Source organism: Homalodisca vitripennis, unplaced genomic scaffold (assembly GCF_021130785.1).
Source record: "Homalodisca vitripennis isolate AUS2020 unplaced genomic scaffold, UT_GWSS_2.1 ScUCBcl_2889;HRSCAF=8036, whole genome shotgun sequence".
In the NCBI taxonomy this organism is placed as follows: Eukaryota; Metazoa; Arthropoda; class Insecta; order Hemiptera; family Cicadellidae; genus Homalodisca; species Homalodisca vitripennis.
The window spans coordinates 176564-189559 of record NW_025779065.1 but is presented as its reverse complement, the minus strand read 5'-3'; the positions used below and the strand labels follow the sequence as shown (position 1 = coordinate 189559).

The 12996-nt window shown below is 32.6% G+C and overlaps 1 protein-coding gene across 1 annotated transcript; it reads right to left on the bottom strand.

Moving 5' to 3' along the window:
• Positions 1-1040: 1040 nt before the first annotated feature.
• Positions 1041-2250, bottom strand: LOC124372344 (putative nuclease HARBI1). Its single transcript, XM_046830724.1, has one exon. The coding sequence runs from the start codon at positions 2031-2033 to the stop codon at positions 1041-1043; it is 993 nt and encodes a 330-aa protein (XP_046686680.1). The 5' UTR covers positions 2034-2250.
• Positions 2251-12996: the final 10746 nt, after the last annotated feature.

The window sequence follows — 12996 nt, the reverse complement described above, 5'->3', positions numbered from 1 at the left end:
GTTCGCTTTGTGTTCAGGATAATTATTTCGACTGTTCGACTGTTTGATTGGAAATTAGTTACCATCACAGCAGTCATGTCATCCAGCGACGAAGATGTTGGTGACGATAAATATTTAGACAGGGCTTTGTTTGTCAAACTGGTGACTCAACACCCAGTAATAATTGAAAAATGCAAAACTCCATCTGCTGTTAAGGCCAAAAAAGAATGCCTGGAAAATTGTCAGTGAGGATTACTCATCAGCTACAGGGAAAGTTGTAACAGTTGTTCAACTAAATAAGCTGTTGAGTAATATGAAGTCGAATATCAAAATAAAAACAGACAAAAAACAAACTGGGAACAAGCCAATAAAGATGAAATCATGGGAAACCGAATTTCATGATTTTTTAAGTCAAGGAAACAACCCTGTATTTTCTAAAGTACCAGGGAGTATTTCTATTGGAACATCAAGCAATCCTACAACATCAGCGACGAAAACCCTAGCTGAAGTTGAGCAGTCCGACGACGAGAACCTTAGCAATGAAGGAACTGTTTGTGGCGGAAAAAAAACTGTGACTAAAGTGAGAAAAAGTGCCAAAACCGTTATGGCCTATGAAAGTGATGAAACAAAGGACCTCTCTATACCTCAACTTCAACGGATTGTTTTGCTGCAGCAAATGCAGTTGAACAAATTGAAACTGAAAAGAGAAAAAAATAAACTTGAAAATGAGAAGAAAAGTTTCTTCTCAAGATGTTGCTTCTCAAACTGATAATGAAGATTTTCATGTTTACCTAAACTTATAAATTAATATTTCCTAGCTAAGTAGTAAATTGTTATCGAAATAATAAAATAAATATACCACTCAAACCTTTATCCCTAATCCCTAAAAAAAAAACAAAAAAAAAACAAAAAAAAAACCAAAAAAAATTAAACAGTACCAAGCCTAACTGGCCGCCAACTTTTTCCCATTTGTGTATTTTGTAAAACGGTCACAAGACATGGGTAATTCGAGTAAATACTCACTTTATTGATTTACAAACAACATCATTTCTCTTCGCTTGTCAGCACCTCGACCAGTAGTTTCCTGGATTCTCATGTTGTACGTCTATTTCTTCAATTTCATCGTCACCATTGATCTCAAAATTGTCATCATAAACATCACCAAGATATTTGGCAATATTATGTAGGACTGCACAACAGACGACTACTTTAGGCACTTTTTCCGAAGCCACACGAACACAGTTACCCAGTATCGTACTTCTTTTTATCTGTCCAAAACACCTTTCGATCACAACTCTTTCCCTAGAATGACACAAATTAAACCGCCCTTCTGCTTCATTTGTTGGTGGTTTGAAAGGGGTTATTAACCATGGTGATATTCCGTACCCGGAATCGCCAAGAAGACATACTCTACCATCAAAACGTGACATGATCTCCCTAACTGGACTTCTGCGCCAAATTCGTGCGTCATGCACACTCCCTGGCCACTCTGCACTTATGCTAGTAAATCTTTCAAGAGCGTCACATGTACCCTGTACATTTATTGTAATACACCCTTTTCTATTTACATATTCGTCCCCATGCAGATTAGGCTTTTTAATTTGTACGTGAGTGCAATCTAGCGCCCCGATCACAGTTGGTAAACGGAAATTTCTCTGCCATTGAATTTTTGCTTCATTAATTTCTTCGACTGTTGCTGGAAAATGTATCCAAAAATTAGCTCTATCAATAATCTTATCCATAACATAGCTTACAGTTTTGCATGCTGTAGTTCTGTGAACGCCAACGTCCTCGGCTATGCCAGACTGAAAACCAGGATCGGCTACGAAACGTAAGAAAACCTCCATTTGTTTCCTTGGAGAAAGTCCACCGCCACGAGTGTCAGTTTCATTCAAAAACTCCGCGGCTAAAAAATCAATACTTTCGGACTCAAACCTTAACAGTTCCTTACACTTATTTATCTCTCGTCGAGCACCATAATGTTTATGCTGTCGAACTTGCATAAACTCCGCCATGGCTGATGTCCAACAAACAACTAAGTAAAAAGCTAGCATGCCTCGGTGCTGACTTAACAAAAGCCTAGCAGTTGCTAGCTTTTAAATTGAGAAGTTGTGTTTTATTCACTCGGTATTGTAAGCAAGTGCTAGGTTTCCGGAAAAATCCTAGCAACTCCTACCCCCTAGCAACTGCTAGCTTTTTATTCACACCAAACCAAGCAGTAGCTTAAAAATCTCTTAGACTTAGCAAATGCTAGGTTTTATTCACTTCACCCATTATAACATAAACAATATATATATATATATATATATATATATATATATATATATATATATATATATATATATGTATATATATATATATTAATATTCAATAAGAAAATCTTCAAATTTATTAACAGTTTCTATATTTCGGCTTTAGCCGTATTCAGGAAATTACAAACATATAAATAAGAACATAATGAAAATAAAACAAAACATCAACACAGAAAATGAAAATTAAGAATGAATTATATAGAATGGTAAACGTATGATTTAATTTTATAACTTCACTTTGTTGACTAAGTCACCTCAAATTTAATCCACTTGGAAATTTTGATTTAGTGACGAGTTGATGGGCTTGTTCCATGGTTCTTAGACTGTTTGTACTTAAATTTTCTGATATTATTCTAATTGGTTTCACTGAATGTGTCTTAAAAATTTAAATGATGTAACAAACCATGTGCCACTAGAGGTGCTCTGTCTTCTTATGTTTATATGCATACCTGTGATCTGTCATCCTTATTCTAAGAGAATTCATCGTTGAGCCAATATAATCTTTAGGGCATAACTTGCACTGAATTTGGCAAACAATATTTTTTTATTCGCATGGTAAATCTTCAAATATACTGTATGATTTTTTTGTAGAACTACTTGTAAATGTTTTTTGAAGTAGAGCACATGTTGCAAACTAAACACCTGGATTTGTTGCAAGGATGCGACCCAACTGTCATGGTTTCTTGGTATTTGTGTTTAGGTAACTTTGGATGGACTAAAATATCTTTCAAAACTGGTGGTTTTCTAAATCTTATTTTTGGAATGTATTTTGAAAATGTTTTTAGTTGAAGCAGAGGTGTCCAATAAACTGTATGCTACTCGAAGTATATTGTTAATTTTGTAAAGTCCAGGGTAGCACTTACAACAAAAACTTAAATCATTATCTTGTTAAACTTTGGATCATTATTGTCAAATTTAGATTTATTTGTTCCAATTGATAGTGATTTAGTGTTCAGTTTGTTGTTTAAAAGTTTGCGTCGATAACCCCTTTTGGAAAATGCTGATAATAAATTATCAATATATTGCTCTAAGTGATATTTTGTCACTGCATAAATTTTGGCCTCTTTTAGCTAAACTCTTTGGAACGACTTTTTTGACATGGGATGGATGACAACTGTCATAATGTAGATATTGAAATGTGTTGGTGTTTTTATATTGATCTTAGTTTTCAACTTATGATTTTCAATAAAAATATCTATATCCAGGAAACTCACAATTGAATCAGATACCTCCCACACACAAATTTTAAGATGCAGAAAGTGTTCAGTGATTGTAAACAATGTTGTAATTGTTCGTTACTATATGTCCATATCATGAAGATATCGTCGATGTAACGTTTCTAAAATATGGATTTGTATGTTTGTGTTTCTGTTTTGTTTATTCTATCCGATGCGCTATTGAAAAACCCGAGACTCGTGTCGACAGAGCAAAACAATACGAAAAATTTGTAAATGACGAGATATTTTCAGGTTTCGAGTATCCAATGTCCTTAAAAGATATACAATCATTTGAAAAATGAAGTTACAATTCCGAGTATAAGTATCCGAAAATGTCAATAAATATCTACAGTTATGATGAGAAATTTAACATTGTTCCGTTGCAAATTTCAGAAATGTATGACGCCGAGTTTAGAAGTTGATTTATTGTATGTAAAACAAGAAGATAAATCTCATTATGTTTTGATAACCGATCTAAATAGATTAGTGAGTTTCACAGTTATCTAAACATAAAGAAAGGACATTTTTGTGTCGAAGATGTTTAAGCCATTACTAATAAATCTGGAGATTTAGCAGAGCATTTGGAAATTTGTAAAAATCACGAAGTTTGTAAGCCAATTATGCCGTTTCCAGGTCAAACGACAACATTTACTAATTATCAAAAGAAGTTTAACCATCCATACGTTATTTATATGGATTTTGAAAGCATATTAGAGAAAATTCCGACATGCAAAAACAATCCGCAAAAGTCGACTACAACCAAGATTCAGAAGCATATTCCTTATGGTTTTACTCTATATTTAGTGTCGAATGTGACCAATCGCGTGTACAAACCTATATTTTATAGAGCAAAAAATGAAGACGATTTGCCTAATGTTCCTGCAAAATTGTTTGAAGAACTTAATAAATTATCGAAATACATAGCTAAAATGTATAATTCTAAGAATAAAAAACCTATGAAATTGACCGAAGAAGAAGAATGAGCATACCAAAATTCTAGTGTTTGTCATATTTGTGAATGTGAGGGTTTTGATAATCAAACAAGAAAAAAAGTACGAGATCATTGTCATTTAACAGGTAAATTTAGAGGTTCAGCTCATTTATCTTGTAACTTGAATCTAAAATTTCCTCAAAATATTCCAGTTTTCTGTCACAATATGTCAAATTACGATACTCATTTGTACATAAAAGAATTGGCTAAACAATATGGAAATGTTGATTTGATCGCAAACACAGATGAAAAATATATAAATTATTCAGTAAATTCAGGATATGGGTATGAGTTTGAAGGTGATAAGCCAAGAAAATTCATCAAGTTTTCGTTCGTAGACACGTTCAGATTCATGGCCTCGTCTATAGAAAAGTTTGCTAAAAACCTCAAAAAAGATGATTTCAAGCATACAAATTATTTTATACAGGATGGAAAAATATTGAATGAAATTTTAACAAGACTGCCAAATGATGAAGACGAGATTTTTAAAATTCTATCTGGAAAAGGCATATTTCCTTACGAATTTATCGATAGTATTGAAAAACTTGATTACACAGAAGACCTGAAAATTCAAGATTTCTATTCACTTTTGACAGATGAGAGCATATCTGAGAAAGATTATCATCACTACTTGAGCGTTTGGAACAAATTAAAAGATAAAAATCTTGGCAATTACTCTGATTTGTACAATATCCAAGATGTTTTATTGCTTGCTGATATATTTGAACATTTCAGAAACATTTGTCTACATTGTTACAAACTTGATCCATTATCTAACAGCTCCAAGTCTCGCATGGGACGCTATGTTAAAATTAACGAAAATAGAAATTACAATTGATTAGTGATTATAATATGTATTTGATGATTGAAAAAGGTATTCGTGGAGGTATTTCTCAATGTATTAAACGATATGTTAAAGCAAATAACAAATATTTGAAAGATTTCGATAAAACAAAGCCCGAAAACTATTTACTTTATGTCGATGCAAACAACCTTTATGGTTATGGTCTTATGCAAAATTTACCATATGGTGATATCAAGTGGATGAATCCTAAAACATATACAACAGCAGAATGGCAAGAAACAATTTTAGAACTCACTGGCGACGAAGATTATGGCTATATTCTCGAAGTTGATCTAGGATATCCAACAAATTTACATGAACATCACAAGGATTTACCTCTTGCTCCCGAACATTATAAAAACAAACTTTGCACAACTTTACTGGATAAAAATGAATACGTTGTTCATTCAAGAAATTTGAAATTCTATCTGGAACAAGGTATGGTTTTGAAAGATGTGAATAGAGTTATTGCATTCGATCAGAAGCCTTTTATGAAAAAGTACATTGATTTTAAACACAAAAATGAGAACAAAAGCTACAAGTGACTTCGAAAAGGACTTTTATAAGCTTATGAACAACTCAGTTTTTGGAAAAAGTTATGGAAAATGTGCGAAATAGATGTGATATCAAACTAGGAAATGAAAAATTGTCAATGAAACAGGCCAAGAAAACAAACTTCAAATGCTTTAATATCTTTGACGACAACTGTATAGCGAGTCACATGTATAAACAAAAGGTTAAATTTAACAAACCGATCTACATAGGATTTTCAGTTCTTGACCTATCAAAATTGCTAATGTACGAGTTTTATTACGATAAATTAAAGGAGTTTGACCCAGATTTGAATCTTTGTTACATGGATACAGACAGTTATTTTCTAGAATTGAAACGGGATCCTTTTAAAATTATTAAAGAAAATATAGAGGACTTTGATACGAGCGATTATCCAAAAGATCACGAATGTTTCACTACTAAAAATAAGAAGGTAATAGGGAAATTTAAAGATGAGTTAAATAGCGAAGTTTTAGAAGAATTTTGTGGATTGAGATCGAAAATGTACTTGTACAAATATCTAGACAAAAATCCAGTTAGGTGTAAAGGAATTAAGAGAAGCGTTGTAAATAAAACAATAAATATCGAAAACTTGAAAAGATGTTTGTTCGAAGATAAAGAGGAATTAAGAGAGATGACTGTAATAAAAGCTATAAACATGAGTTGTACAACCGTTACTATAAACAAGTTAGCACTGAACGCTAAAGATGATAAGAGAATTGTCCTAGAAAAATAAGATCGATACAGTACCGTATGGATATAAAAATGAAGCGAAATCTGATATATTAGACGAATTAAATAAACTTGGAAACTTTGATATGTAAATGGAAGATGATTTAATTCACTGTCACAAATGTAAGAAAAAAACGAAAAATATCGATGCTAAGATTGTTCAAACTCAAAACGGATTGTATAGAATTGCAGCAAAATGTTCAAAATGTAAGACAAATAAGAGTAAATTTATAAAGAATCCTTATGAAAAACAAGTAAAGAAAGAATCTAAGAATAAGGAAGAAATCGAGATTGAAGCTAGAGAAATTCATGCACCAATACGAAAAAAGTTTAAAAAGGAAAAAATTATAACTTTAGGAATTGACGATTTATGGGCAGCAGATTTAGTTTATAATGTCTAACTATTCAGATCAAAATGATGGATTTAAGTATATTATACTGAATGTTAATATACAAAATGTTTTGTTTTTATTATGATGACCCTAAATAGTCTCGAACTCATAAGATTTAAGTAGATACTGGTGGAAATTAAAACTGCACCTTTTTAGAAATATTCAGGTTTATTAAATCAATTCAAATGTCAAGCATTAACCTTGTATTCCACCAAAACTATGTTTTGAACAATAAGTTAAAATTACTACTTCCTTTGGCAAGGCACTTTTGATTTAATATGGCACACTGTCCTCTAAATACGTGTGTATAAAATATAAAAAAATAAAATAATAATCTTGAATAAATTTGAATGAAATAATTAAATAGGCTTCTTCTCAAAACTAATAAAATAATAATTATAAACTTCTTTCAAATAAAATTCTCAAACAAAACTAAACAGTTCTCAACAGGAATTTTTCACAAGTTCCTACAGGATATGGTGCAGCACCTGCAGCTCTTAATTTTTACTACAAGGCCTATAGTTTCAATAAAATTTTAGTTTAGACTTTAAATAAATTACTCCTTTACAATTTATATATAATATAGTCCTCAACTCAACAGTATTTGATCGTTAATTTCAAATTTTCAACTAAAATTTCAAATTAATTCACTTCTTAATTTTGCAAATTTCAAATTTAGAAAAATTCAATAATTCAGTCAAAGTACTTAGCTCTTTAGTCGTGAAGGTCTTGGAGTTCGGTATTAAAATAATTTATACCGACGGATCCTACGCCCGACACTACTTTTTAAACTCGCACTAAAGACTTTACTCTGTCGCTTCGCAAATCGGAATGGTAGCAGAGCGTGGTTTCTCGGCCTGCACCGACTACGCTCCTGTTCCTGCAGGCCTGTTTAAATCTCTCTCAACGCAGGTTCGCCGTCTAACCAAAGATAGAGTCCACTGTAAACTATTGTTTAGCATTCACTGCCATCAAGTCAGGTCTAGACCAGATTCCAAGCGCGTCGTGCCTGCCGCTGGATTACAATATAAATTTACTATTTTTTATTCCCTATCCATTTACAATTCTAAAATAAAATTTCATTTATTAATTTTTTATTTTTATCTAAAGTATACCATGTAATCGGTATACACACCCCCCCCCCCTTAAAGCGCTTGGTATCTGCCAAGTTTAATACTTAAGTCTAAGAAATTTATCTCACATCCTTTAGAAATTGTATTTCCACCTAGCCCTAACATGCATCATAAAAATCTACAAGAACCCTTTTTTTATAATATTTGTTTTAATTTATTTTTGATAATAGTTGTAAGAAGTGGCAGCATACTAATTGTCAAGTTATTTTAACCAAGCGTTAATTATTATACATTCTTTTTAAGAGAGTCCATACATTATTAGATTGTTTTTGAAAACTTAAACAATTAAGTTCCCCAATAGAAACCTTGACCTAAACTATGGCAAATATTAAGAGTCCAATTGCCACCTACCTTTTTACAATTCTAAGTCCTACCATCAACATAGTCCATCCAGATAATCCTTCACAATGGGTCGAACGAGGTAGACGGTGATTGTTGTTGTGGGATGTTTATTGCAGGTCCGGTCTGTTATTAGTTGGGTCGTCCTTGGAACCTTTGCCCTGCACGGCTGTGTGTCCATGGCTCGCCCATTCACTGGTTGACGCAGCTTCATATAGAATTAAAACATATCCCCAGACGGGGGTGTCAGTTCTTATTTTATTATTTTTACCTATACCGTTGTTTATCATAGAAATAACAGTCTTTTTTCTTCTGTTCCCCTCTTCCTTGGCATAAATTTTATCAAACTAACAAGTTTAAATTAATATTCCAACATACGTGTTAGTTATTTATTTACATACAAACATAAATAACACATGTTAATAACATTAATTACGGACCATGAGTTTCGGATTTGTGCATTATTCAGAAAAATAAATACTGAATTGTTTTAATACACTCCTCCTCTCCCAAACCATGCAGTTATCGCAACTGTTTACTTCACCTGTGCCCTTTTATCTAAATCATAAACTTTTTATTCCTCTTGAGGTTTCTTCAAGTTTAAAATACATTTTTACAAGATTACAATTCCAGTTAATATTTACAATTTAACAGGGCTGTAGAATTTCCTCAATTGTTCAATATATTTTAATTTAATCTTCCTTGTCACTGAAATTTCTCAAATCAAACATACATACATACAGCGTACATCTAATATAGTTTTTCTTCATTCTTACAACTAATTTAATTCGTCATAATTTTTTAATCAGTTCTTTTTTTAATTTTTTTGTAATTCAAATTATTTACTCCTCGGTAATTATATTGTTTTGTTATATTTAAATATGCATTCTTCTTTCCCCAGTGGGTTTCACATCCTGCAAGTGTATTCTACGTAACTCATTCAATTCTTTAAAATTTTGAACTACATATGAGTTGGAGCAAATAATTGAAATTATTCTGAATGGTCCTTCATATTTCAGATCTAGCTTATATCGCTGATTTGTAATTCTACAATAGACTACATCATACATTTTTTAATTGCCTGTGATTTCGGTTGTATCGGTTTCTTCTCGAATTCAGCTCATTTTGTCTTTTAAATTTTGAATAGCTTCAACCATCTTTGCATTCTTATCTTAGCTCCATTTTTCATCACAAATATCTTTAATTTGCCATTTTAGTGACAAACCATCATTTGCTTTGAAACTGAACATTAATTCAAATGCAGACGATTTTATGCTTTCATTGTGACAAGTATTTAGGGCCATTTGCACATGGTACAAATCCTTGTCCCAATTCTTTTTACAGTCATGATAATAAGCTGTCAGAATTTGATTTAAATTTCGAATTTGCCTTTCACTTTTATTTCCTTGAGGAGTATAAGGTATAATGGTCCTTCGTTTTATGCCCAAATTAAACAAATAATTTTTGAATTCCTCGCTGACAAAATATGTTCCATTATCCGTCACGAATTCTTCAGGCAAAGAAAAAATTTTGAAAATATTATTTTCTAATGCATTAATTACATTACCTGAGGTGAATTTCCTGAGTGGCATTATCCAATTATATTTGGTGAAGTCATCTACTGGTATCAGGATGTATTGCATTCGATTGGAAGATGCAGGTAATGGCCCATAAATATCCATATATAACTTCTGCATTGGACGACTGCTCAGATTGCTGTTCAAAGGTCCTTGGTCCCTCCAGTTGCTACCTTTTGCTTTCAAACACACTTCACAACATTTTACATTATTTTTCACATAATCATTTAGTTTAGGGTGATAAAACCTTTCATTTATTTTCTGTTGTGTTAATAAAATGCCGAAGTGACAGCCAGACAATGAGTTGTGATAATACTCGTATACAACCTTGAATAAGTGCTCAGGTAAATAGATCCTTTTAGAATAGTTTTTATTGTTCACATAAAATGACACCCCTTTTTCCACACTGTAAACATCACTATTGGTATAGTTCAATACACCCTCCATAATTTTTGTTATATTTACATCCTGCTTCTGATGCGTTTTTAAGTCCATAAAACTAAAATGCATCGTACTTATACTATTTATAGACACTGTTTCCTCTCTTATTACTAAGTCCTTATTATTTACAGTTTCATTGTTCATTTTTAAAGAGTTATCGTTCATCTTGTCCTTATTCACTAATTTTTCTAGTTCATGTAACACATTGTTGTCAACTTCACTATCTTGAAATAATCTAGATAAATAGTCCGCTACTGGGTTCTGATTACCTTTAACATGCGTAATTTTAAATGGTAGAGACAATATAACCTCCACCCAGCACCCTAATTTTTCCTAACTTACGAAAGTGGGACAATACCCAAGCCAATGCTGAGTTGTCGGTCACTAAGTTGAATGGTCTCATTTCTAGGAAATTACGGAATTTATTTATTGAACAGACAACGGCCAAAGCTTCCTTTTGATAGGTAGTAAGTTTTCACCTCACTTTGATTAAATTTCTTTGAATAATAGGCCACCGGTTTTAAATGTCCATTGTCCGCTTCCTGTAATAAACAGGAACCGAGGGCCTTATCACTCGCGTCGCATTGGACTGTGAACTCCTTGTTGAAGTCAGGGATGGCTAACACGGGGGGACGGGTAACCGCTCGTTTCAGTTTATCGAACGATTCCTGACATTTTTGGTCCCACATAAATTTGGTCGACTTCTTCCTCATTTCATTGAGTGGATGAGCTATTTGCGCATAATTTGGAATAAATTTAGAGAAATAACTAGTCATCCCTATGAACCTCGCAATACCTTTCCTGTCCCGGGTCTCGGAGATTCTAATAACGTCCGTGTACGGTCAGGGTCCATTCTTATAGTGTCTTTGGAAACCAAATGTCCCAGAAATTTAATTTCATTATAACAAAATTTTACTTTCTCCGGATTCACAGTAAGATTATTTTTCTTTAAACACTCTAACACTTGTTTCAAATGCATATAATGTTCCTCCAATGTCTTCGAATACACAATAATATCGTCCAAAAAGGCGAGAGTGCAAGTAAATCTCAATTCTCCTAAGATTTTATTCATATATGAGGACAATACCCCACTTCCAATTAATAATCCAAAAGGAATTCGTTTAAAGCTGTAACTTCCGAAAGGTACCGAGAACGTAGTTAACTCCTGGCTTTCCTTCGCTAAACTTATTTGATAAAAACTTTTGGTTAAGTCTATTACTGAGTAATAATTGTTTCCCTTCAAATGGTAATATAGTTCGTGCATGTCGCCTATAGGATAACTCACTCCTTCCAACTTCTTGTTTAACTCCTTGTAATTAACTACTAATCTTTCCGATTTTCCATCTTCCTTACCTACTAAAAAAGGCTGGACTCGAGTACTGACTCACACTTGGTTGAATAATGTCCTGTTCCAATAATTCGTCAATATTTTTTTTTATTTTTAATTGTTTAGGTGGATTCAATGGATATGGTCTAAGTTTTACGGGTTCATGATCTTTAACTTTTAATTTATACTCATAATCTAGAGTTTTACCAATTTTGTCGGTAAATACCGTTGGAAATTCCTTTATAATTTTATTATTTCATTGCTGGCCTCGTCGCATCCTATTTTATAAGTGTGATTGGTGTTCATACACGCTACTGTAATATTTTGCACAAATTTTATACACTTCTCTACATTAAAGTCAAATCGAAAACAATTATTTTTCAAGTCTATTAACAAACCAGAATGTTTTATAAAGTTCGCTCCTAAAATTGCCTTTTGGGCTAAGTCCTTCACTATAAGAAATTCCACTTTCCAGGTGAACCTATCTATTTTAATTTTTATATTTACACTGCAGATTACGGACATTTTTTTTATTTTCAGCACTAATACATGTCAGGTTAGATAACTGGTAACACTTTACAATCTTATTCTCTAATAATAGTTTATACAGTCTATCACTTATTATATTTACACTACTACCAGTATCTAATAATACATTTAATGATATATTCTTGCCAAAATCTATTTCTAAGCTGGGCAATGAACTGACATTTTCCGAATTTTTCTTTTGCCAAGTATGATTTAATTTAGCAGATAATTCATGTGAATTTTTGTTGGACACAATTTTAGGTAACCGGGAAAGTTCGCCCTCCCTTAACTCATTGTTCGAACTTTCCCTACTAACTAGTTTTTTTGACTCCTGTACATTACGACCTAAATTTTCGGGGTTAATAGCTGGAGTGTGGTTTACAATAGGTCTCCGCTGGTTTACAACAGGTTTCCCTGTTTAGCTCCCGGCACTTATAAGCATAATGACCAGGTCTATTACATTTATAACAAGTTATTGTTTCTTGCCTCGCCCTGATGCTATTAACCGGTACATTATACTTCCTAATCACATTCAAATTATTCCCTGTTTTCCTCACGTTGTCAGCATAACCTACATTATTCGCCCTTATACACATCTCATCCAGTTCGGAATATGTGCTCGGATTTCCCAT